This window comes from Pristiophorus japonicus, chromosome 9, assembly GCF_044704955.1.
Source record: "Pristiophorus japonicus isolate sPriJap1 chromosome 9, sPriJap1.hap1, whole genome shotgun sequence".
Classification (NCBI taxonomy): domain Eukaryota; kingdom Metazoa; phylum Chordata; class Chondrichthyes; family Pristiophoridae; genus Pristiophorus; species Pristiophorus japonicus.
In genome coordinates this window covers 115,877,654-115,905,082 of record NC_091985.1, presented here as the reverse complement: position 1 = coordinate 115,905,082, position 27,429 = coordinate 115,877,654, and the positions used below count along the sequence as shown (strand labels likewise).

The 27,429-nt window shown below is 42.8% G+C and overlaps 1 protein-coding gene across 3 annotated transcripts in view; it reads left to right on the top strand.

The window, feature by feature from the left end:
* The window catches only part of LOC139273181 (utrophin-like), a 476,555-nt gene that overhangs the window by 93,193 nt on the left and 355,933 nt on the right, over positions 1-27,429 (top strand). For all 3 annotated transcript variants that reach the window (XM_070889721.1, XM_070889722.1, XM_070889723.1), the window contains 13 exons: positions 3,242-3,414; positions 8,417-8,567; positions 10,209-10,384; positions 11,219-11,354; positions 11,999-12,148; positions 12,971-13,132; positions 14,346-14,447; positions 15,984-16,098; positions 18,125-18,363; positions 18,944-19,061; positions 19,838-20,043; positions 22,591-22,745; positions 24,670-24,859. In XM_070889721.1, coding sequence (XP_070745822.1) covers positions 3,242-3,414; positions 8,417-8,567; positions 10,209-10,384; positions 11,219-11,354; positions 11,999-12,148; positions 12,971-13,132; positions 14,346-14,447; positions 15,984-16,098; positions 18,125-18,363; positions 18,944-19,061; positions 19,838-20,043; positions 22,591-22,745; positions 24,670-24,859 — 2,073 coding nt within the window. The remainder of the gene's footprint in view (positions 1-3,241; positions 3,415-8,416; positions 8,568-10,208; positions 10,385-11,218; positions 11,355-11,998; positions 12,149-12,970; positions 13,133-14,345; positions 14,448-15,983; positions 16,099-18,124; positions 18,364-18,943; positions 19,062-19,837; positions 20,044-22,590; positions 22,746-24,669; positions 24,860-27,429) is intronic.

Genomic DNA, 27,429 nt, shown 5'->3' with positions numbered 1-27,429 from the left:
TTCAATAGTAACTTTCAAAAGAGGGATGGGTACATACTTGAAAGGACAAAAAATTGCAGGGATATGGTGAAAGAGCAGGGAAGTGGGACTAATTTGATAGCTCTTAGTGACACAATGGGCCGAATGGCAGCCTGTGCTGCATCATTCTATGATTCTGTGATCTCATTTGCTGATTGTGGAACCTTGTATATAAAAATGAATCATTATAGTGTAATTTTGCTGGTTCTGTCTTTTCCTAGTTTTAAAGTGTATAATTGTGATAGTGAACCTCAATCAAAATTATATGAAATATTTTAATTTTTGTTCCATGATTGAAAGAATAGATACTTTGAATAATAAGGAAACCTTTACTCAAGTTAGTGTGTTTTTTAAATTGTATGTAAAATAGCACTGAAATATGTGATGTGCAAGGATACTGGCTACTGATCCAGGGGAGGAAGCTTGAGTGATCATGAGATTTAAAAAAAAAATAGATTGAGAACATATATCTGAAGAAACAAACTAGAGAGGGGAGAGATGGTAATACCCGCACACAGATGAAAGGAAAGATAAATTGAGATGGTGAAAGTTGAGGGACTGAGCAGCATGCAAGAAGAGGTTTGCCTGAGGGGGAAAAAGGCAGGAATTTGGGACATGCAGGGATGAACCTTGATGTGCATTGCTGCTAATCAGTCTCATTTTTATAATGGCTAATTTGTTTCTAATTGATCAGATCTACCATTTTCTGATGAGGTAGCTTTTAATCTGTGCCTGATTGCCAACTACACTGTTGTTGAAAGCAGCCGAGGAAAAGCAATTTGTACATGTGGTCTTTGTCAAAGATATAAAAGTGTTTCTTACCTCAGTTCTTTCTGTATTGGGGGATTGCTTGAGACCTGCATTTTTTTGTCCTGAGCGCCATTAATTGCACTGTCAGTTTTGAAGACATGGCCTGGGTTTGTGGGTAAGTGTACAGTGATGATGGATTGTGTGTTTTAATGAAGCATTTCACTGTTGTTTGCAATTCCAGCTCATTGGTGTTGCTGAATTAGATAGGATTCCACAAGGGATGGGATATTAGCTGTTGACTGATGTCAGAGTTAAGTGACCTTGAGTGAAATCTTTGATCCTGTGGTAGCACTTTTCAGTTAGTTTTATTTTCTGGACAATGCAAATGATGCAAAATGAAAATGAAGCGTCATGGGGAAAGCAGGCACCATTATGGGGAACATTCAATACATCTGGAGAATTGCAAATGTTACACCCTTGTTCAAAAAAGGGAGTAAAGATAAACCCAGCAACTACAGGCCAGTCAGTTTAACCTCAGTAATGGGGAAGCTTCTGGAAACAGTAATCAGGGACAAAATTAACAGTCACTTGAATAGGGGTGGATTAATTAAGGAAATCCAGCACGGATTTGTTAAAGGAAAATCATGTTTGACCAACTTGATCGAGTTTTTTGATGAGGTAACACAGAGGGTTGATGAGGGTGTACATGGATTTCCAAAAGGCGTTTGACAAATGCCACATAATAGGCCTGCCAGTAAAATTGAAGCCCATGGAATAAAAGGGACAGTGGCAGCCTGAATACGAAATTGGCTAAGTGACAGGAAACGGAGTGTAGTGGTGAACAGCTGTTTTTCCAGAGTGGAGGAAGGTATACAGTGGTGTTTCCCAGGGGTCAGTTCTAGGACCACTGCTTTTCTTGATATATATTAATATATTGGACGTGGGTGTACAGGGCACAATTTCAAAATTTGCAGATGACACAAAACTTGGAAGTATAGTGAACAGTGAGGAAGAGAGTGATAGACTTCAGGAAGACATAGACAGGCTGATGAAATGGACGGACACATGGCAGATGACATTTAATGCAGAAAATTGTGATGTTATGCATTTTGGTAGAAAGAATTAGGAGAGAACACATAAACTAAATGTTACAATCCTAAAGGGTGTGCATGAACAGAGAGACCTGGGGGGGGTGTGTGCATAAATCGTTGAAGGTGGCAGGGCAGGTTGAGAAAGCAATTAAAAAGGCTTGTGGGATCCTGGGCTTCATAAATGGAAGTATAGAGTACAAAAGTGTGGAAATTATGATGAATCTGTATAAAACACTGGTTCAGCTCCAATTCTGGGCACCACAATTTAGGAATGATGTGAAGGCCTTGGAGAAGGTACAGAAAAGATTTACGAGAATGATTCCAGGAATGAGGGACTTCAGTTATGTTGATAAACTGGAGAAGCTGGGGCTTTCTCCTGGAAGCAGAGAAGATTCAGAGGGGACTTGATAGAGGTGTTCAAAATCATGGGTTTGGACAGAGTCGATAGAGAGAAACTGTTCCCATTGGCAGAAGGGTCGAGAACCAGAGGACACAGATTTAAGGTGTTTGACAAAAGAACAAATGGTGACTTAAAACTTTTTTACACTGAGTAGTTTAGATCTGAAACGCACTGCCTGAGAGGGTGGTGGAGGCAGATTCAATTGTATATTCCAAAAGGGAGTTGGATAAGTATCTGAAGGGATTAAAAAATTACAGGGCTATGGGGCAAGGGCAGGGGAGTGGGACTAGCTGAAAGTCGGCACAGGCTCGATGGGCCGAATGGTGGCCTTCCGTGCTGCAATGGTAAAACTGAAAGATTGGGAATGGGATGGGGTGGGTTGAATTTACTAGAGCTGCTGATGCCTATCTCTTAATGGCCCGTTCAAGTTGCAAAGTCATTGGATCCTTCTCGAGGATTTTGTCTCAACTATTTTCATTCAAAACCTGAGCTTTTTTGGGGAATTGTTATGTACGGTTTGCCATAGATCACACTGGTAGCTGTTGTCACCACTGGATTGTCGGAGCCCAATTAGTAAAACAGACATTGCTGTGAGCTCAATTAGCACAATTTGATCTCCCTCTTGGTGGAGCAGTTTCAATTGTACTACAGGCTATTGGTCTTGTTAGTTCATTTAGTATAGCGATTGAATTTATAGGTTGCACATCTGTTTGCTGTCAGTCAAACAGCTAAAGCAAAGATGAATGATCAGTGTGTGCTTAGAAAATTGCTCATCACTTAGCTGCTGATTGAGGTTGTCTATGCCTATTAGTTATGATGCTCCGAGCCAGAGGCCATCTAGCTTTTATTTCCTGTCGTTGATGGATTTGGTTGCAATATTTGCGTTGTCCATTAAATGTTTGGTTTTCTAAATGTCACCCTTTCATTGATAGCCAACCATCCAGTGGTGTCCGAGTTAACTGAATGCTTGCATCTCTCACAGAATATAAAGGACATGCTGGAGAAACTCGAAGAGAAAATCGAGGATATTCACGAGAATCAGCCTGATGCCTTCCTTGAAGCTTCTGCAGCTGAGGTTGTTCAAATAGGGGATGCACTGACGCAGCTCCATGCAGAATGGGATCGAGTGAACAGAATGTACAATGATCGCAAAAGGTAAGGAATCAGTGTTAGCTGTTGGCATGGGGTCAGCAGATCTACTTTTACCTTGTTCTAGTGCTTGCGTACTGCATAGATGCTGCAATGAAAAATTCAAACAATCATTTTGGCTCAAAAACTTTGCTTATGGTCCAGTTAGTTTTGCTACTGAACCATTTGGAGAAAAGAAAGTCCCAATGTGGGCTGCGTTAGTTGATACCATTTGAAGAGGTGTTGGCGGTGCTCCATTGCTGTCAATGCTCCTGGTCTAGAGAGGAGGGAAAAGTGAGCTTCAATTTAGTACTGATGAACAGCGAATTTTTCAGTTTGAATAATTAGCATTCCATTTGCCTGCAAAATATCAGCGAGCGAGTTTTGCTGGAGAATTTTTTGACTTTTACAATTCACTTGATATCTCCTAATCAATCTTTGTTTTATTCTGATTGACATAGCTAGCAGAAAATTAGATTAGTTATTAATATTTTCAGGCATCAGCAACAACCGATAGTCTACAAAGAAAATCAATTCAAAGCAAAGATCTTGTAGGTTGAAGCTCCCAGTTGAATGAAACTGTTCTGTATAACATGGGCTCCACATGTAAAAAAAAACTGAACGATGGAAAATTTTGGAAACTTACAGGTGATGCCAAAATTTGCAGGAACTGTGCAACCAGATTCAGAGTGTAACAGGGCCAATAATTGGCAAATCTTGTGGGATGTGGAAAACTGAAATAATTGGTATGGGAGCAAGGAACCAAAACGGAGTTTGTGTTAAACAGTTGTGTTAAATAACATGCTGATCAGGAGGGAAATCGAGGGGATGTGTGTTAAATGGGACAGTGTACTGATCAGGAAATCGAGGGGTAGTGTGTGTGTGTGTATTAAATGGGACAGTGTACTGATCAGGAGATCTAGGGGGTGTGTGTGTGCGTTAAATGGGACAGTGTACTGATTAGGAGATGATCTAAGGATTGTAGTGGATCAGTTGACAAAGCTATCAATACAGTACTTAGCTGCAGTTGGAAGAAAATGGACCAATAAAATACTTGGAGACTTTAGCAAAGGGTTGTAATGCAAATCTGAATAGGTTGTGCTGCTTTATAAGGTGTTGGTCTGATCCTTCTCGAGCACTGCAGATATTTACAATCACCTAATTGCTGAAATTGTGAAGGTGTAGAGGGATAACAGATGCTTCCAGGCATTGAGAGTTTAAACTATGAGGAAATGTTCAGGAAGTTGTGCATGTTTCCTTTGGAGAAGTGGGAACTTTGAGAGATGATGTAATTGAAGCTTTTGATATTATGAAGGGAATTGAAAATATTAGTCTAAACTAATAAGTTCACTATGATGACTTCAAATATTAGGGGCACAGATTAAAAGTGAAGACTTTCATCTTTTCATGATAGGGTAATAGAGTTGTGCAGTAAGTTATCAGGTAAAACTTTTGAAGGAAGCAGAATAAACTGGTTCAGCAGAGGTGAAATTGAAGGATATGGTGGGAAGGCAAGTAGATGCGACTTGTTAATATGGAGCAGCTTGATCACCAGAGGGAGAAAGCAAAGTTAACGTTTTGAGATTGACCCTTCATCGGAACTCAACATTCACAATTTTCTTTTTACCTTTATGTAAACTGAAAGACGTTGCCTATTTTATAAGCAGTATGAACTGTAAAATATTTTAATTGTATTTAGCCAGTAAATGATTGCTGCTCATTTGAACAAAGTTTTTAATTTGTCTCAAGCATGAGTTGTATTGGATGAATCATTGTTACCTTTAGGTGGTGGGTTCATTTACCATCGTGCTCTTCACTTTTGGGTTTTTAATAAACCTTGTAATAAAGGGATTAACTAAGGAGCCTTGTCACCACAGCACCTAGTTAGTGGTTAGGGGAGGAATGTGTGCTTGAAGTTGTTTGGCTTTTACTGTGGTAGCTTAGATCAGAGCTGAGTGAATACTGGTCATCTCAAAGGAAGCTGAGAGCAATGTGGAAATGCACATAGTGGTGACCAGGTGAAGTCAAAGCTGCTTTTTATATTGGTGGTTCTCCTTTGAGAATTTCTAAATTGTTAAATCTGTGCTTCGTAAGCTCCTAACGGAATACTGATGTGAAATCTGAAACTGATCAAAGGCAACTTGAAGACATCAGTAACAAATAAAATCCAGCTTGGATTTATGGTGGTGAAGTAATTATATTGATTATAATTATACTGATTATAATATATTGCTTGAAGTTGCTTGCCTTCAGGACGTTGTGCCATGCATGATTTTATAGCACAGAAACATTCGTCCTGTGTTTTTGCCCACAAGTCACCTAGTCTAATCCCGCACTTCTTGCTGCTTGCTCCCCATACCTTTAGCATTCCTCTTTTTCAAGCAACCATCTAACTCTCCTTTAAAAATATTCATAGACTCTGCATCCACAAAGGTTTGTGGCAAAGAATTCCACATTTTGATAACCTTTGATAACCTTGACAACCTTTATCAGGTCTCCCTCTCACCATCTTAGCACTGATGAAAAAATCCCTAAGTTTTCAAGTGTCTACTCAGAATTGTGACCGCCTCATCCATGCAACATTCCAGTGAATCTAAACTGCACCGTTACAATTTGTTTTTAGATCTGTGCTATAATGAGGTACCCAAATCTGCGCACACAAACTCCAACCCTGGCCTACACTAAAATGTTACACAAGTAATTGGTACATTTGGATGAAACCGATTTGATTGATATGATTAGCTCGCAATGAGGCACAGCAGGTACATATCCTGCAGTTCTGAAACAGCAGTAAATACAGATAGTGTCTGATGAAGTTCTGTGACATGCATCAGATGGCTATTGGTTTTAAGTTCATCATAACATAAGAAGTAGGAGCAGGAGTAGGCTATTCGGCCCCTCGAGCCTGCTCCACCATTCAATAAGATCATGGCTGACCTGATCATGGCCTCCACTCCACTTTCCTGTCTGTTTCCCATAAACCTTGACTTCCCTATAGTTCAAGAATCTGTCTGTCTCAGCCTTGAATATATTCAATGACTCCACTTCCACAGCTCTCTGGGGTAGAGAATTCCAAAGGTTCATGACCCTCTGACGGAAGAAAACCCTCCTCCTCCTCTCTCTTAAATGGGCAACCCCTTATTCTGAATCTATGCCCCCGAGTTATAGATTCCCCCACGAAGGGGAACATCCTCTCAGCATCTAACCCATCAAGCCCACTCAGATACACTTATTTCAATAAGATCACCTCTCACTCTTCTAAACTCCAATGCGTACAGGCCCAGCCTGCTCAACTTTTCCTCATAAGCCAATCCCTTCATCCCAAGGATCAACCTAATGAATCTTCTCTGAACTGTCTTCAATGCAAGTATATCCCTCCTTAAATAAGGAGACCAAAACTGTACTCTAGGTGTGGTCTCACTAACTCCCTGTACAGTTGTAGCAATACTACTTCTATACTCCATCCCCCTTGCAATAAAAGCCAACATTCCATTTGCCTTCTTAATTACTTGCTGTACCTGCATACTAACTTTTGGTGTTTCATGTACGAGGACATCCAGATCCCTCTGTACCACAGCATTCTGTAGTCTCTCTCCATTTAAATAATATTTTGCTTTTCTATTCTTCCTACCAAAGTGGATAACCTCACATTTTCTCACATTATACTCCATCTGCCAAATTTTTGCCATTTCACCTTATCTTTGTCCCTTTTCAGACTCTTGGTGTCCACCTCACAACTTGCTTTCCCACCTATCTTCGTATAGTCAGCAAATTTGGCTACAATGTACTCGGTCCCTTCATCCAAGTCATTAATACAGATTGTAAATAATTGAGGCCCCAGCACTGATCCCTGTGGCACCCCACTAGTTACAGTTTGCAAACCTGAAAATTGCCCATTTATCCCGACACTCTGTTTTCTGTTAGTTAGCCAATACTCTATCCATGCTAATATATTATCCCCAACCCCGTGAGCTCTTATCTTGTTCAGTAACCTTTTATGTGGCACCTTATTGAATGCCTTCTGGAAATCCAAATACACATTTACTGGTTCCCCTTTATCCACCCTGCTCATAACATCCTCAAAGAACACTTTGTAACTGAACATTGCTCTGGATGACCAGAGATTTTCTTCCAATTGAATATTGGTAAGACCGAAGCCATTGTTTTCGGTCCCCGCCACAAACTCGAGCCCTCTCCCCAACTTCAGCCTGAGGCTGAGCCAGACTGTTTGCAACCTTGGTGTCAGATTTGACCCTGAAATGAGCTTTCGACCGCATATCCGCAGCATAACCAAGACCGCCTATTTCCACCTCCATAACAACGCCCGTCTCCGCCCTTACCTCAGCTCATCCGCTGCTGAAGCCCTCATCCATGACTTTGTTGCCTCTAGACTTGACTCTTCCAATGCATTCCTGGCCTCCCACATTCTACCCTACTTAAACTAGAAGTGATCCAAAACTCGGCTGCCCATGTCCTAACTCACATTAGTTCCTGCTCACCCATCAACCCAGTGCTCGCTGACCTACATTGACTTCCGGTTAAGCAACACCTCAATCTCAAAGTTCTCATCCTTATTTTCAAATCCCTCCATGGCCTTGCCCCTCTGTATCTTTGTAATCTCCTTCAGTCCCACAACCCCCTCTCCTCCCCCCCCCCCCCCCCCCCCACCCCACCTCTCCCCGCCCGAGATTTCTGCGTTCCTCTAATTCTGTCCTCTTGAGCATCCCTGATTATAATTGCGCAACCGTTAGTGGCTGTGCCTTCTATTGCCTAGGCCCCAAGCTCTGGAACTTGCTGCCTAAACCTCCCCGCCTCTCTCTCTCTGCTCCTTCAATCTACCTCTCTGACCAAACTTTTGGTCACCTGTGCTAATTTCTACTTATGTGGCTCGGTGTCAAATTTTCCTATCTCTTAATACTCCTGTGAAGCTCCTTGGGATGTTTCACTACGTTAAAGGTGGTATATCAATACAAGTTGTTGATTAAAGAACATAGGGCTGGGATCTGAATTTTATGTTTTTTCGGCACAGCTGTTTCGATAAGGCTGTGGAGGAGTGGCGACAGTTTCACTGTGACCTGAATGACCTGAATCAATGGGTGATGGAAGCTGAACAGTTACTGCCTGATGCCCAAGGCCGAAATGGCAGTCTGGATTTGGAGAAAGCGAGGATTCATCAACAGGTGAGTGGGGCTTGTCATTCATTCTGTTCACATGTCCAAGAGAATGGTTCAGCCTCAGATTTCCTGGGGCTTTTCCTGGAGGCGGACGATTGTTCTCTGCAGGCTTGCCATTGAATATAATTTAGCATGAGCCCATCTCCTTCAGATGAATAACATTTAATGGAATTGGAGTTGAACATTTAAGAAGGCATAGCAAATCCAACTGATCAACAGAAAGTTTGATTAGTTAGAACTTTTTATATTTTCTCTTCATAATTTAAAAACATTTCCTCTCCGCCTCCTCCCTCCCTCCCTCCCCGCCCCCTCCCTCCCTGCTCCCTCCCTCCCCTCCCTCCCCTCCCTCCCTCCCTCCCCTCCCTCCCTCCCCTCCCTCCCTCCCTCCCCTCCCTCCCTCCCCTCCCTCCCTCCCTCCCTCCCCTGCTCATTCCCTCACTCCCTCACTCCCTCCCTCCCTCCCTCCTCTCTGCCCCCTCTCTCCTTCCCTCCCTGCCCCCTCTGTCTCCCCTCCCTCCCTTCCCTCACTCACTCCCTCCCTTCCCTCCCCCACTCCCTTCCTCCCTCCCCCACTCCCTTCCTCCCTCCCCCACTCCCTTCCTCCCTCCCCCACTCCCTCCCTCCCCCCCCCCACTCCCTCCCTCCCCCCCCCACTCCCTCCCTCCCCCCCCCACTCCCTCCCTCCCCCCCCCACTCCCTCCCTCCACCCCCCCCACTCCCTCCCTCCACCCCCCCCACTCCCTCCCTCCACCCCCCCCACTCCCTCCCTCCCCCCCCCCACTCCCTCCCTCACCCCCCCCACTCCCGCCTCTCCCCTTCTCCTTTCTTACCGATCTCTATTTCTCCCTCCCTTTCTTCTATCTACCCTCTCCCTCTCCGTTCCTTTCCTCCCTCTCTCATTCCCCTTCCCTTTCCCCATCTCGAGACCCTTTTATTTCTCACTAACCACTTCCTAGTGTCTTCAGTGCTGACTTCCACTTGAGGTCCCTCAGTAATACGACTCCTGCTGTTTGACTGCCTCACGTGCTCTGCTTCTTCCTGCGCAATGGTTGCTTTTCCCCCCTTTCTCTTTTAATTTTAGGGATCTGCCCCTCCCATTAGACCTTTTCTACTGCCAGTCAGCCTCTTCTGGAGTCTGAGCATTATACTTATTGTCTGCATTATTCTTCACACCTGACTTTTCCGACTGACCTCACTACAGTGTGTGTGCAATGCTATCATGCCATTGCTTGATTTCCTTTCAGCTACCAAACTCAAAGAAAGCTCACGAGAGGTTTTCATTCTCTCCAGGGCTGCTCTTGCTGTGCTGTTCCAGATTCTCTAATAACCCACAATTACAACCCACAATTACCTTTGGGGCTTTCGTATTCCTTCTGCATTGGGCATCTTTTCCAGGGCATTTCTGCTGTTGCCATTGTTGTTTTAAAGGAAACTAATTACAGTTGATTTCTTTCTTCCGATTGAGAAACTGCTTTACGTGGGCCATCTCTTAAAGGTTAATGGTGATTTTGAGGCTTATGATTCTATTCAGTTTGGTTTGGGGAAAAATGCATTGTTTATTAATTGGTGATTAATTCCATTGGATAAAGTGGGAGGTTGGTCATGACCTGTAACCTGACTAAAACAGTGCTGTTATTTTCCTGATAGGAGCTGGAAGAAGGCCTCAGCAGCCACCAGCCTGTGTACACAACTTTAAATGCCACTGGCACAGATATCATACGGCAACTTTCAACAGTAGATGGATGTCTCCTGCAGGAGAAGCTCAGTGGATTAAATAAACGCTGGAGGGCAATTTCTGCGGAGGTCAAAGATCGGCATCAAAGGTAAATGGGCATCCTTTAGTACGGCAAATGTTTCTTGTAAAGAGTTTGTTGGTAATTGATTATACACACACCGGTTGTTCGGAGGTGCGGCGAATGTTTGTGGCGGAGGAGCGGCGCGAGATTGTGGCTGATGTGCGGTAAATGTGAAGAGCCCAGGGCCCCTGCCCACACTGCGATGTGTGCGCGCACTCGGTCTGTGCAGCAGAGCAGGTCTCCAGTCGTCCTGGTTAACCCTTGCCACTGGATAAAGGCCTAGCTTTGTCACGCCCGTGTGGTGGCTGGTGTGCAACGGTCACCACACGTTGAAAAAAATCCACGCACAGGCATCTTCCACCCCCTCAATTGGAGTTCAGGACTGGAACATCTGTGAACTCATGTGGAAGCAAGTCATTCTCGTTCGAGGGACCACCTATGATGATGACATCCCAAAAGAAACCATGATGGAACTTCCCTTCACAACAAAGTGTGCGATCATTAGTGTGCAATTTTGCTCAACGTCTATCTATTCAACCATCTTTGCTACTGCCTGGAGTTCTTTTCTGTTCTGCAAAGCACATTGGAACTTTTAATGCATTAAAAGCGCTGAACAAAGCTTTTAAGTTGTTTTAAGCCTTGACGCAAAAATCTAAATTATATTAAAATAACTTTCACCGCCAAGGGAACATGTCGGCAAGAGCAAACAGTTGAATGGAAATGTCTGTCAGGCGTTGGATCTGAGCTACCAGAATGAATATTTTTTAATTTCTAGGCTGTGTGTAAATGTCAGCAGTACAAGTTGTGCACAGCTCCTCAGTTCTACAGTTGCTAAGAACTCTGTTATTCTCTGTTTCTTAGGTTGGAAGGAGATGGTCAGCGATATTCTGATTTAAGGAGTCAGCTGGATGAATTCAGTTTGTGGATAGATAAGGTGCAGAACTCTTTAAGGGCTGTGCATTCACCACCGAGGGAACATGATCTGAAGGAACTAAAGGCAAGCCTAATGCAACATATGTGTTTAAACCTATGGTGATGTACTACTTCTGCATTTTATGTTTTAGTTCTTCCTTTTTTAAAAAATAACTTTGTCTTTGAGATTGCCATAATGGTGGATAGCATCTTCTAGCTGAAAAGGACACGTTGTCCTCCCTCATTGTCCCTCAAAGCAAAGTTGGGGCAGTTTGCAAGAAAAACTTATTTTGATTTGTCCTTTGTCTTGTAGTTGTCCTGGCAAACCCACTCATCACTCTTTCAGCTAGCCATCAATTTGACATGACTATTCAATTTTCAATGCACGTGTACCTTTAGAGGCTTAATATATTAGTTTCTCATCCAGTGCCACACTCATCATCTCCAGTGTGGCGCTCATCAATCTGACTTCCTCAGTGCACCCTTAGTCAGTATTGACAGTGCTTCTCTTATGAATGCATACGTCCATCAGCAATTTAACTTTATGATTCTCGCTCATCTGTGACTGAATATGCCCGAGGCTTCGTGTTCAAGTATTGGAGCATATGCATGATTTTCAATAGATGCTACCGAACAATAGTGTTGGTTTAGCGATGGTGAGGCAGGTGTAATCATTGGCTCAGGTGTATTTGCAGATTGTTGCATTAGTTCTCTCTATATTGCTCACAGGTTCAAGCAACAGACTTGGAGTTACGCAGTGATAACCTGACCATGATGAACAGTATTGCACAGAGCCTGCTTTCAGATAAAAATCTCAGTCTGCAGGAGAGAGACAAACTTTCTGCAAAACTTAGAAATATCAATTCAAACTGGAGTAAGGTAAGTGTCTCTTTTCGTAAGATTACTGCAAATAACAGATATCTTAATTCATGATAAGTTACGATAAGGGGATTGGTCATCGTTTTGGAATGCTAGTAAGGGAAGGCATTTAGCTGAAAGTCACAGGACGTGTGTGGTTTTAAATCTTCAATTTCATTGTTGCCGAGACAGCAGCTCCTGTTCCCACCACCATTTGGTGCCAGCTTATCCCAGTTGTTCCTTTAACTTGTTCACAGTTGAAAGTAAAACGGTACCTCTGGCATTCAATGATTTCATCCATCAATTATGAAAATAATTAGCCTCAACTCTTTTCCAATTTAAAGACCTATTTTCTTGGAAATATTTATTGAGCCAATTTGTACTAAACCCATACAGTGCCTTTTAAATGTATAAATAAAAACAGATTAAGCATCTATAATTGTCCATAGGCAGTGAGGTAAGATCTGAATAATAGTGACAGACTGCCTGTATTATTTCTGTGCTGCTGGCACCTTCTGTCCCTTTTGGAGGTGGAACCCACATTGGCTGAAAGTTGTCTCTACATGCTGCCAAGTAAATGCCAGAATTTTTTTTTTTAAATGGACCTGGCTAAATGGTTGGAATAACTTTGGGCCAGTGAAAGGTGCTGCAAGGGTGAGTTAATCCATCTGTTGCTGACAGCATGATCGTACCTGGAGGGCATTTAGTTCTCGAAGAATCAGCAAAAAAACATTTACCAGTTTTACAAATGTTCCGTACACTTTATCTAGCTCATGTTCTGTCTGATGATTACAGACTCGGACAGATTTTATTTCTGCTGCAATGTTCTACCTTTCTATTAAGGTGTCCAAAGAATTGCCTATTAAAGCGAAAGAAATTGAGATTCAGCTTCAGGACTATGCTCACTTTAAAGAAAGCCTAGAGAAGCTGTCCAACTGGGCAGCAGTTACCAGAATGAAGTTACATCCCAGAGCATCACCGTTACCTGGGACAATGCAACTTCAGGTAAGTTCCACTTGAGAGCTGAGCGGGAACAGAAAGTATGGTCACCTTGTACTGTTAGTTTTTTTATTTTACATACACCAATCTATTTTCCTTGTACCAAGAGAAATTGGATGTCTACCTAATTTGTATGCCCTGCAATGTAGTTCACTTTTATTTATAATAAGCTTCATCAAAATATCTAAGATGATTAATTCTTCAAATACCCAGAACATCTGTCATGTTGGCACAGATCTGTGCATGCTGCCACTATAAATGATTTTGACATGTAGCAAATCTGTTTAGTGCATACTCGCTGAGAGGTTAAACTCAAGAAACTGTTAATGTTAATTATTACTCTGAGCCTTGCACATAATTCATAAAATATTAAAGGCTTTAATAAATCAAACTTTAATATAGTTTAATTTTTAGATTAAATATATTTTATCAGCCAATACACCATGAGACATTGCACTAAAGGTGCTGTCTGCCATAATAAAGAGTCGTACACACTGCAAGTCTGAGGATGGACCCGGGACCTCTGTTGTAGACTATGGTTGTTGGTTGGGAGGTGGGGGGGGTGGGAGGGGGGCTGCTGCTATGGGGGGGGGGGGTGGGTGTCGAGTGGAATGGAGCAGGAGAGGGGAGGGCCGCGAAGCGTTTGAGGAGGGGAAGAGGGGGGACCTGGAGAGTGAGGGGTGAGATGAGGCAGGGGAGTGGGGGGGGGGAAGGAGAGGGGAAGGGCTGCTGTGGAGGGGGTGCTCGGAGTAGGGGTCCGATGAAGTGGTAACCAAAGTCCTGGGCTAGAAAGGTGGTAAAAAGGAATCACGTTTGTACTGCATTGCCCCTGCTGCAAGTGTGCGTGTGGATATAGTCTGAAGACAATAACAGGCTTGGCTGTGATGTTGCCGTCTAGTGTATGCCCTGCCAGCGCTCTGGCTGACATGAATTGAGTTAGCAGAGGGCCACTGACTATTGAACTGCATCCTGGCAACAGCTTTAGAAGAGGGGGGAAGAAAGAAAATTGAACTTGAAATACTGGCATTAAAAATCCATGATTGTAAAATGCAAGTAGCTTTACAGGATATAATTGCCAAACTAAAACTCTAACTCATTTCAACTAGAGAAAGCTTTTTAAAATTGTGATTATTGTGCAAAATACCTTAGTTTTCGGTTTGTGTACTGTAGTTGTGAATTGTGTGGTCAGTGTTTTAAAGTCATTCATTGTTTCTATCAGTTATTAGAAGCTGCTGTGAGTGAACACCAAACGGGCGTTGAGAGTACTCTCACTAAAGCTGTCGAGTTGGACAGGAAAAGCCACTTGCTCCCTGAAGAAAAGGTAATTCATCGGATTTCTGACTGACACAGGACCTATTGCAACGCACGGTGTACTTTTCTTTGCACACTTTCTTTCTAACCAATTAATTTAACTCCATGCCAAAGCTATTCCACAAACATGACTCTTGGATTCTCCTGTGCCTCCTCCAGCCCTATCTGGGAGGACAGATAGCTTGCTCCTCCTCTCGAGCTGGAAGCTCATCAGAGCGAATTTGAGTGGTGCACTTCCCATTTTTCCCCTGTGTCTCAATGCCATGGAGAATGAGCCGTTTCCATGAGGGAAATCTTGGCACAAACCTGTGTGTGATGCAAGTGCCTGTCGAAACATCCTCTTAATTTGTCTGTTTTGAGCTCAGATATTCAAAACACGGGGGGGGGGGGGGGGGTGTTGGTAAGGGGGTGAATTCCTTCCACAATCCACTCATATCCTCTGTCAGGATAATAGTTTTCCTCCAACCTTTGGCTCAATGGAAAAAGTGGTTGCCAGTCTGCATTCCCATGGGTCCAATTATCTGCGCTGTACAGAAGATGGGGGCAAGGAGATGAATGGGAGAAGATGTAGAGGAAGAGTGGGAAGGAGCATAGTATTGGGATTGGGCAATAGAGGGAACGGATAGGAAAGGTTAGGGGTGCAGGATGATAATCTCTGCTCGTGAAGAATCACAGGCGTGATCTCGACTCCGGTTCCCTGATGCTTTGTGTTCCAGGGCCACACCATAATATTTACTCTGATCATGGTTAATGATTGCCCCCTCTTTCAGTGTTGACTCCCTGCTGGGGCACAGGTCCACACATTCCCTCTGGTAACTTGCCGAGTCACCATTATTCTTGTTTTCGAAGCTGAGACCTCCCTTCTACTCACCAGGTAAACGCTGAGCTTATTGGGCAATCTCTTACTGTGTTAACACAAGGTCTACATTTTCACTACACCATTTGCAAGCTCCCTATAAATGCTGTATGAATTGGTGTTAATGTTTTGGATGGTAAACTGAAAGTGCCATGGTCAGGAATGCAGAGTATTTACTCCATTGAGTGACCAACTCTACAGTGGAAACTTTCTTGATGATGATATAGGGGCTTAATTCAGTTTGTTAACTGCCCACTGCAATCCATGGGCTACGTGCAGCTCTGAACCCTGACAATCCTGCCCTCAAAGCCCAGGTAGCTCGGTCCTATTTCACATCTGTTTCTTATCTGCTGCTTCGTCTTGTTTCAATATTGTGTGTCTGGAGGTTCGGAAAGGGCTGTTCTTAGTGCTGGTGCCTCATTGGTGGATAATCCCCAAATCGAACACCAGGATCTGTTTGTATCAGTCACTTGAGAAATATGGGAATTAATGGGAACAGGGATTTAAACTTTATCTGAGGCTCTATGGTACGAAACGGCATGGCCCATAAAAAACAAATGCTTGGACACCCATAATGGAGTGCTTAACTTTTCAGAATGATGAGAAATTTACAGGTTCCAGTAGTGAAAATTTAAAATGGATATAGATTGCTTCCCCGTGAATGAAAATGTTCTGTCTAATCTCAAACAGAGTAAGGTGGCTCAGCTTTCTGTTGACTGGAGAACTCTTAATACTGCTTTGAAAGATTTTAGTCAGCAGACCTTCATGGGACGGAGCCAGCAGATGTCACAACAGAAGGTTACAGGTGAGAACAGCTCTTTAAATCATTCCTCTGAGTGAATTCAGCAAATTCTATAATTTTGCAAGTCTCATTAAATATATTAAAATAGTATGCTACTAAAACTACAACGTTTCTGTCTCTCTCCCCCCATAATCCTGTGGTTTGGCCTCTTCTTGTGATGTTTATTTGCTTTCATCCTTTTGTCAAAATGTGGTTAATCTAAAAAGCAATGTAAAAATACGAACCTGAATAGTAGATTGGAATTACTGTATTATGCTAAGTGGTTGTGCGGGACTGTTTTTCCTTTTGTCAATTGTGCTGATTAGCAGGTGACATTATCTTTCTCTACATTTGCATCCCAAGTTTGTTGGAACTGAAACTACCAAATCGGGGACATCTTATGGACTTATTATCCCGAGAGAATAAAAATATCCAGAATTGTTTTCCAATTGGAAATGAGTGGTCGTTCAGTTGGTCTCTTGTGGTTGGGGTTTGATTTGAATCTAAATCTCCAGATATACTAAAAGAAATGGAAACATTCAGGATTGCAACTTCTGATTAGCTATGAAAGTGGAGTGGGACAATCTATATTGCCTTTGCTGAGTTGAGCATTTACTGACCAGAAGAAGCCTGGTCTGTTGAGAGTGCATTTTTACATTGGAAGAATGGGCAGAGGGGGCAAGAGAGTGAGTCTCAGAATCTTTTCACTCTAATGAATGAAAAAGTTAAAATCTGTCTCTTTGAAACTTGAGTTTACAGAAATAAGATCCTATTGAACACTAGTAATGTTTAGAGGTTTGACTCTTTCACTAAAGTCGTCATCTCGCCACTTCAGCTGATGGTTTAATGTAAGGTAAGCTAAGTCATGCAGCTGTTGAAGGGAAATAAACAAATGGGAGTACAAAATAAATGGGCCTTGCTGACAGAAAAGAACCCAGAATAGGGAAATGAGAGTTTTAGTGGAAAATGTATTTAAACTGTCTATACGCTTGCAATGGTGTCCAAGTCCAACAGAATCTTTGGATTTACAGCCCCAGGAAGTGACGATTAGCTTGTTCGAAGCACCAGTTCGCCACCATTTTGAGTATCTTGTACAGTTCTGGGTATCCTGGCCTTGGGGGATTTAAAGGGCAATTAAGTTGATAAATCGGATTGGATAACCTGATTTCCGAGGAAAACACGGGTACCAGGGATGTTTACACTGGAAACAAGGGAGCTTATTGAGTTATTTAATATCTTGAAAGGAAGAGCGATACCGGATTGCATAATGTCAATATTAATGCATGCTTTAGGACAGGAGAACATGGATTCAAATTCAGATGAGAAAAATTGAACACAAAATGAAGGAAAACTCCTAATAGCGGATGGTAAATTTGTGAAACAGCCCTACCCGGGGAGGAGCTAGAAGCAGAGGAGGATCTAAATTTTAAGTGGCTGATGAATACCTTTTTGCCAGAGATATCAGAGGTAAAGTGAGGTTGACTTTGGGGCTGGTCCATGGCTGTTGATGGTAATTTCCAATCTATAATTGTCCTACGTTTGAGAAAATTGGGACATATGGAGGGAAGGGATTAGTTTAAGTATATCTCTCGATGTGTCATATGTAACCAGGGTACCTTAGAGTTTGCTTGGTTGCCTTAGGGAGTTTTTGGGCAATTTCACAGAATTTTTCCAGAAATTGATCCAATCTCATTTATCAACTTAATTGCCTTTTGTACTCCCCAGGAGTTAGCTTCCTTACATCAACAACTATTTGCATTTATATAGCGATGTTAACGTCTTAAAACATCCCAAGGTGCTTCAAAGGAGCGTTAGCGAACAAAATTTCACACTAAACCACGAGATATTAGGACAGATAACCAAAAGCTTGTTCAAACAGGTAGGTTTTAAGGAGTGTCTTAAAGGAAGAAAAAGCGGTAGAGAGGTTTAGGGAGGGAGTTCTAGTGGTTGGGAAAGTGCTACTCGAGGTTGCATTGTTTAATAGATCGGTATGTATGGATGAACATAATGGTATTTTCTCACCTTTTTATTTGTGTGTATGTTTCTATAGTTCACTCCTCTGTTCAAACAGTCACCCTGGTGTCAGCAACACCTCCATCTTCTGGAGCAACTCACCTGGTTCTGCGCGACGCCTTCTCCCCAGATTCCGAATCTTTGATGCCTGCGGATCTGGACAAGTCTGCAGTGGAGCTCATTGACTGGCTGACACTCATTGATCAGATGATCAAATCGAACATAATTACTGTTGGAGATCTGGAAGAAATTAATGAAACCATTGTACGCCTGAAGGTATGGTAAAACCAATTACCTGATTACAACAGCAATTGTATATTGTGCCTTTAACATAATAAAGAATCCCAAGCTGCTTCAAACTGACTAATCAGCAGTAAAGGATCAGAGTGGTAGAGATTTAGGAGAGTGATTGACTGAATGGTAGAGGGTTTAGGAGAGAGCTGGAGAAGGTGGTGGAGGGTTTAGCAGTGAGACAGAGCGGTGGACTGTTTAGTAGAGAACAGAGGGTTACCCAGTTAAATTTAACTCCTCCTCCATTTCCATTGCCTGCCTGCGTAGAGCTGTTCCACAAGTTTATCATCCTCTTTAAGAAGTTTTTCTTTTTTGTATTTAACATTACACACCTGAATTTGAATCCATATTCCCCTGTCCGAAAGCTTGTATTAATATTGACATTATGCAATCCAGTATCTCTCTTCCCTTGAAGATCTTAAATACCTCAATTGGCTCCCCTGTAAGCTGCCTTGTCTCACTACTAATTGTGCTAAAAAGGATGGTTGAAATTGATTTGATGGAGGTTATAATTCAGTAAGGTTTGGTTTTGTCTGTGCTCACGCATTGATTTCTTTGAGAACAGACCACAAAGAACGACTTGGAGCAGCGCCGGTCCCAGCTCGACGCTATTTTCACTCTAGCTCAGAACCTGAAGAATAAAGCAGCTGACCTGGAAGAGCGAGCAGCAATCACTGAGCGATGTGAGTGATGTTCCTCCACAAACATCTGTAAACCTGATGACATTTGTGGCTGTTTTTGATTCCTGAAAATATAATGAGACTTTTGAGCTTGGGGAGAGAGACCTGAAATCCTGTTTGGCTGTTACCAGATTGCTGGGCAGTATATATGCAACAGTGTTTCAGCAGCGGGATATGAGTTTTCCCTGTGGTTCCTGTATAGAAAAGGTGCAGAGATACGGGCATAGCAACTTCCTGTAGAGGGGCCCCGGTCCCGCCCCCCTGTGCGAGGTGGGGGGGGGGCGGCCGGGTCCCGTCCCCCTGTGCGAGGTGGGGGGGGGGGCCTGGTCCCGTCCCCCTGTGCGAGGTGGGGGGGGGGGGCCGGGTCCCGCCCCCCTGTGCGAGGGGGTCTAAAAAGCCAACGATGTTGAGTTGAATGTGACGCAGGTTATTAGCGTGTTCTCAGAGTGGGGTTTTTAAGTTATTTGCTTTCCATCGGTATTTTAGGAGAAGTTTCTTTGTTTATTGATTCACCACAATGTACACAATTGTTATTTGTATTTACTTATTAAACAATTGCACACCAGCATAGTGAACAATATAGTTTTAAAGCCATGAGTTGCATAGTTACAGATGTAACATTTTAATCAGTTGTGCAGATTTTTGTATGCTTGCAGAAATGTGATCTAATGTTTCGAGGTTAAATGTAGAAAGGCTCTATTGTTTTGTAATCATGTGTTTTTAAGTACAGTACTGAAGGATTTTCTATGTGTTTACCTCCTTTTGATGTTTCTGTGCAGTGATGAGGGTTCAGAATCAATGGGACAGTTCGCAGCACAGACTGGAGGCACGGCAGCAGCAGCTGGAACAGTTGCTCAATGATAGCATACAGTGGGAGGAGGAGTGGCAGACAACTGAACGACTGGTTGGTCAGAGTGAGATCCGCCTACAGTCCATGCTCCAGGTCACTTCAGATCCACTTGCCCCACAGCTAGCAGAAAGCAAGGTAACTTGTTGACCTTCATTTTTTGAGTGAGCCGCAGAACTGTGCTATTACTGTAAACTACCAGAGTCTGTCAGCAGAGGGAGCCTCATGACCATTGCAGACTGTCGGTGCTGATTTGAACTTAATATTTTTTACAGAAGTATTAAAGTACTCAGATTTTTTTCACCAAGTCCCAACATTTTTTAGGAGCTTGATTTGATGAGTGTAACTTCTCATGTTTATGCCTCAGTAGATCACCCAACTCCATCCCTACCTCAGCTCAACTGCTGCTGAAACCCTCATCCAAGCCTCTGTTACCTCAAGACTTGCCTATTCATAACAACATAAACATTAAAAAATAGGAGCAGGAATAAGCCATTTGACCCCTCGAGCCTGCTCCGCCATTTAATAAGATCATGGCTGATCCAGCGCACTCCTGTCTGGCCTCCATAAATTGAGGTCATCCAAAACTCTGCTGCCTGTGTCCTAACTTGCACCAAATCCCGTTCACCCATCACCTCTGTACTCGCTGACCTACATCAGCTCCCAGTTTAAGATTTTAAAATACTTATACTTGTTTTCAAATCCCTCTGTGGCCTTGCCTCTCCCTATCTCTGTAATCTCCTCGAGCTCCACAACTCTCCGAGATAGCTGTGCTCCTCTAACTCTTGCCTCTTAAATATCCCCTCAATTTCAATCGCTCCACCATTTGTGGCCGTGCCTTCAGCTGCCACGGCCTTAAGCTTTGGAATTCCCTCCCTAAATCCCTCTGCCTTCCTACCTTTCTTTAAGATGCTCCTTAAAACTTACCTCTTTGACCACATCTGTCCTAATATCTTCTTATGAGGCTTGGTATCAATTAAAATACAGGTTGAGCGTCCGAAATCCGGAGTTCCAAAATTTGGAATGTTCTGGAATCTGGACACCGGGCCGATCCGTGGCGGGGTCATCTGGAAATTGGAAAATCTTCTGAAATACGGACTCCCCCGCCTCGACGGCCCGACTTCGCCCCGGTCCTCGGTGGCCCGACTTCGCCCCAGCCCTCAGCGGACTGATCTCGCCTCCCCCTCTCCCTTACCTCGGCGGACCTACCTCAGCCCAGGCAAAGATGTTCCAAAATCCAGAACTATCTGGATAGGCCTCGGTCCCGAGGTTTCCGGATTTCGGACACTCAACTTGTACTCCTCTACAGCACCTTGACACGTTTTACTACGTTAAAGGCGCTATATAAATACAAGTTGTTGTTGATTGCCAAATTGAACTCAACATGATCCATTCCTGTTAACTCAACACATACTTGACTTTGGACTTCAGACACCAATAAATGAGAGAGAGAAAAGATGTCACTCTATCCATTCAAACTGCCGTTCTAGTTCATCTGCAGTGAATGGGTGAGCCTTGTGTTTCTGTGAAAAGGAGTGTCTTAATCGGTGATTTAAAGAAAATAGCCAAGCAGTGGGAGTGGGTTACGGCTAATGTTCCCTCCAAGCTGTGCGACCGTCTGCTGGTCCAGCACAGCCTGGACAGGCTTTTTCAATGTTAAACTTCACGCACTTGAGAAACTGTGGATGGGCCGCAAAGCCATTTAAAGGGGCCGGACACCCAAAAAATAATTAGAGGGAGCAATGGTCACAGCTAAAGGTTGCCAGCTATTCACTCCCACGCAAGTTGCAGGCTGAGTTAACCCTTGAGAGCAGCTGCGATGCTAAACCACAAATTGGTGGAATTTTGCTATTTTTGGTCTGCATGTGTGCTATTGGTTCTGCAAGTGCTGAGCGAATTGTTAAATTCTGCAACTGAAAGCTCTATTTTTTCTCTGTGCTTTTCAGTTATCAAAAGCACCAGATAACTGTCCCCGAAGCTGTACTTCTGGCCTCCCTACAAGTCCGTGTGCTGACCTCCCTGACAGTTCTCCCGTACCTTCTGAATCACGAGTAATGACTAGAGTATAATGATTGATGGTTTAATCAACGACCCTGTACATCCATGGTACTTTGAACTGTAAACTCAGCAGTGAAAGGCAGGCCATCCTTTGGGAAATACTGTTGGACTGAACAGCGACTCTAACTGACGTCAGTGTAAATGAAGAGTTGAATGTAGCACCAAAGCTGGTCACAATTTGGTTCCTGCCTTAGCCCTGTGTAATGAAATTGCAAACATGCTTCTATATAAAGTGGTTAACAACTTTGTTATATTTTAGTGCACAGATGAAATCTCCCCCTTCCTCTCTTTTTCCCCCCCCCCCCCCAAAAAAAAAGTACCTTTCTAGGTTGACGCATGCAGAGTGATGATTGGGTGAGTTACTGTTGGGGACAAGTGCTCAGGGAACCATATTATCACATGTGACTGACTTCAGGACTGCAAATAAGTGGCCATTGCTCTTGTTTTTAAATGGTGTTTCCCTTTTTAAGTATCCGGAAATAGTTGGGAATTCCAATTGAAAATGCTGCATATATCTGAAAGGGATGAAGCGGTGCAGGGAGGATAATCTAGGCATAATTGTAAGTGTGTTTGTGCTTAGGATACAATATATATATATCTCAGTGTGTAGTACTACTTGTTTTTCAGCACTTCCTACAAGAGTTACGCAAAGGGCAATTTACAGTGGCTGCATTTAATGACCTGTCCAATAAACTACTTCGTGATTATGCAGCTGATGATACTCGGAAGGTGAAAGAGGTTACAGACAGCATCAATATGTCCTGGAATAATATTAATCTAAGGTGAGAAGAAAGGATTCCATAGATCTGGACCAACTGAAAACTTTAGAATAAAGAGTATCTTGTATATAGTCTGTGTGTGTCATTCAGATATTCCACCTGTACCTGGTTGCCATCTCTCCCTCACTATCAGGTTGTCTTGTGTTGCGCTCTGTTGCTTGGCTGAGAGAGCAGGTTGGTAGCTTGCTCCTGGTCCTTGTTCATGCTGCTGTATTCCTGGCCAGCTGTGTTACTAGCTGTTGATTATCGGACCAGAATACTGCAGCTGTTTCTTCTGTCCTGGTCTTCTTTTAAGCGCTCTGTGATGCAGCTAAAACTGAGGATTTACTATATGTGGAACTGTGGGAATGAACCCACCTCATCATTCTATGGCGCGTTGCATTAGAGAAGGGTACGGTAGTGTCGTGGTTATGTTACTGGCACTAGTAATTTAGAAGCCTGGACTAGTAATCCAGCGATCGAGTTCAAATCCCATGATGACTCTTCGAGAATTTGAATTAATTAAAAAAACAAATTCTGGAACTAAATAGCTGGTGTCAGTAAAAGTGACCATGAAACTGCCAAATTGTTGTAAAAACCTAACTGGTTCAATAATGTCCTTTATTCCTAATAAATGGGACTATTTCATGGAAGAGTAGTGAGTTCTCCCTAGTATCCTGGCTAATATTTAATCCACAACCAACATCATTAAAACATGATCTGGTCATTATCACATTGCTGTTTGTGGGAGCTTGCTGTGTGCGTAAATTGACTGCTGCATTTGCTACATTACAACAGTGACCACACTTCCATGAACTATTTCCTTGGCTGTAAAGCACTTTGGGACTGGAGAGAGGTGAGACTGGACCTCAGTCAGCACTCGCTGCTGTATTGGAGCATGGGAGTATTTTGCAGGGTGGAGGGAGTTACTTACCAATCAGAGGTTTTAATGAGCATTTTCGGTTTATAAAAGAGCAGCACTAATGGTCCGAATAAACAGATGGAAGGTTTGGGCACTTCCTTCATCTATCACTTTTTGACTGCTTTTCCATGATAATTATAGTTGGCTTGACTCAAAGCAGCAACATGTTTAGACCAGTAATTATTATGTTTCATGTGAAGAAATAAAAGAATGAAAAAGTGAAACAAACAGCCCATCGAATGAACTGTGCTCTGCTCATTCTGTTGCATCCTCTGTCTCCATCACCATTCATTCTCTACACAGTCTGCTTGCTGAGTAACCCACGAATCTGTTGTAGCATTTACTTATCCAGCTTTTTTATTAACTGCTGTGCTGTGCTGTTATATTTTAGAAACCTCAATGCACCAAATCCTTTCAAATTATCATTCTCTAATTCCCTGCATTTAACCAGTTCTAAGCTGTGAGAAAATGCTCAAAAAGGGAGGGACAATCCCTCTGGTAATGGGAAGGTGCGATGAGTGAGGGTGATCTTGTGCTTCGTCTAGCAGAACCAAAACTGAAGTAATGAGGCAATGCGACCTGCGTGCAGTACCATGTTAGGAGAAAACTGCTATACAGAATTTCATGGGACAGCTCAAGTCGAAATGGTGGGACTGAATATGTCAAGAACAAAGAGTGACAGTGCGTAGGCTTGAATGGGAGCTGGCAGAGAGGTGAACATGGTGGCAAGATCAAGTGACCTGTGATTTAACAGGACAGGCTAACCCCATGTCAGCATTGAAAACTAGTATTTTATTCTGATTTAATATGGAGAAATCAGGCTTTAATGTGAGTTTCTGTCACAAATCAATGGTACTGCTTGAATCTGTGAATAATTAAACTTTCAAATTCCTTGTGAAGATTTGAATTTTTATTCCTTCCCACCTTTATAACCCATGTTCTGTGGTCTGTCGTGCCCATTCGTCCTGATTTTCTATGTTGTGGGCTCCTGGCCTCAATCTCTGCTGTCTTCATTGCTTCCCTCAGAGCCAGTGAGAGAGTTGGATATCTGGAGAGCGAGCTGAAGCAGCTACAGAACTTGCTGCAGGAGCTGGAGCAGTGTCTTAGGTGGCTGCAGGAAACTGAAAGCGCAGTCGATATCCTGGCCAACACAGCTGAGAAAGAAGACACTTCGCAGGATAGTGCCGAGGTCAAGGAACTCAAATACCGATTGCATGTAAGTACAGTTTGAGGCGAAGGTGGATTATCTGATTATCTATGGAGTGACAGCCTTGTCAGTGAAGCCAAAGTTAACACACTTTTGATTCCGATTTTGATCACTTGCTTGCTGGTTTCATGGATACTAACCCCATCTTGGTTGAGTAATCAAATCCTGTAAACTCTTTTGAAAAAGGAATCGGGTATCAGCTCTAAATGTTAAAAAGGTACGTCTGCCGGGTTTCTGTTCTCGACACCAACCCAGTATATTCAGCTACTGTTCTGAGCTATGATAGGGCAATCTTTCAGAGATCTGATTCATGTAGACCAGTTATTCTAACATCTGTGGTTGGGAAAATGTTGGAGTCCATTATTAAAGAAGCAGTAGCAGGACATTTGGAAAAGCAAAATTCGGTCAGGCAGAGACGGCATGGATTTATGAAGGGGAAGTCATGTTTGACAAATTTGCTGGAATCCTTTGAGGATGTAACAAACAGGGTAGATAAAGGTGAACCAGTGGATGTGGTGTATTTGGACTTCCAGAAGGCATTTGACAAGGTGCCACATAAAAGGTTACTGCACAAGATAAAAGTTCACGAGGTTGGGGGTAATATATTAGCATGGATAGAGGATTGGCTAACTAACAGAAAACAGAGAGTTGGGATAAATGGTTCATTCTCTGGTTGGCAACCAGTAACTAGTGGGGTGCCACAGGGATCAGTGCTGGGACCCCAATTATTTACAATCTATATTAACGACTTGGAAGAAGAGACTGAGTGTAACGTAGCCAAGTTTGCTGACAATACAAAGACGGGAGGAAAAGCAATGTGTGAGGAGGACACAAAAAAATCTGCAAAAGGACATGGACAGGCTAAGTAAGTGGGCAAAAATTTGGCAGATGGAGTATAATGTTGGAAAGTGTGAGGTCATGCACTTTGGCAGAAAAAAATTAAAGAGCAAGTTATTATTTAAATGGAGAAAGATTGCAAAGTGCTGCAGTATAGCGGGACTTAGGGGTACTTGTGCATGAAACACAAAAGAATAGTATGCAGGTACAGCAAGTGATCAGGAAGGCCAATGGAATCTTGGTCTTTATTGCAAAGGGGATGGAGTATAAAAGCAAGAAAGTCTTGCTACAGCTATACAGGGTATTGGTGAGGCCACACCTGGAATACTGTGTGCAGTTTTGGTTTCCATATTTATAAAAGGATATACTTGCTTTGGAGGCAGTTCAGAGAAGGTTCACTAGGTTGATTCCAGAGATGAGTGGGTTGACTTATGAGGAAAGGTTGAGTAGTTTGGGCCTCTACTCATTGGAATTCAGAAGAATGAGAGGTGATCTTGTCAAAACGTATATGATTATGAGGGAGCTTTGCAAGGTGGATGCAGAAAGGATGTTTCCACTGATGGCGGAGACTAGAACTCGAGGGCATGATCTTAGAATAAGGGGCCGCCCATTTAAAAATGAGATGAGGAAAATTTTTTTCTGAGGGTTGTAAATTTGTAGAATTCGCTGCCACAGAGAGCTGTGGAAGCTGGAACATTGAATAAATTTAAGACACAAACAGACAGTTTCTTAAACGATAAGGGGTTATGGGGAGCGGGCAGTGAAGTGGAGCTGAGTCCATGATCAGATCAACCATGATCTTATTGAATGGCAGAGCAGGCTCTATTCCTATTTCTTATGTTCTTATGTTTGTGATCAGTCTGCTGCTTTGATTCAAGTGCCACTTAAGTAGTTGGAACCTAAATCTGTGGAATGTGTACATATTGGAGGAGATTAAACCTTTGGTATTTAAAGATGGAGACTGGTTATTACTAAGTGCAGTGTGCTGTATTATAAAGGGAGACCTGCATGAGATTCAGCAATTAACACACTACACATCTGGGAATATATGGGTGAGTAGGAAATTTGCAGAAATTGAAGTGGCAGAGTGCAAGTGACATAAATACAGTAACCTTTTTATAACCCTACTCTTCAGGCCATGTAAAAGCTTGCTGCAGTGAGCGATGCATCAGGGGATCTGTGTATTGGGTATTTGTAAATGGTATAAGTTCTGTCGGAGGCCCGGGCACATCTTGCGAAAGTGAGAGCCTGCACTGTACAGACAAGCAGGGCAGCTTTCAACAGATGAGATATCTGTAGCCCACAAATATCCACTGAATACACATTGCCCAGTAACAGTTCAACTTTCCTTTCTTTCCTTTGTAACACAAAACATGTTTTGGTGCCTTTACAATGTAGTGCCACTGCTCAGCCAGCTGGAGGAGCCAGTTGGTTTTAATTGGCTGTCTGAATGAGTAAGTGAAGCTGACGAACACAGATCACTTTTTCATCTATAAAACAATCGCAACTCATTTCAGTTTTCCTTTTAAAGACACTAACTTTTCAACTGTGAAATTGCCTGATATGCACTTTGCAAAGCTTTTACATATTTTTGCAAACTTAATATATCTGTAGGAAAAATTGTAAGTGGACAGGTTTTGATGGTGTGTTTTATAGATACTGTATAGGTTGGTAGATTGGGCATTTATAAATTGAAGGTTATTTCTTCCTTGTGGTAAAGTTTTTGCACAATGTTAGCAAAA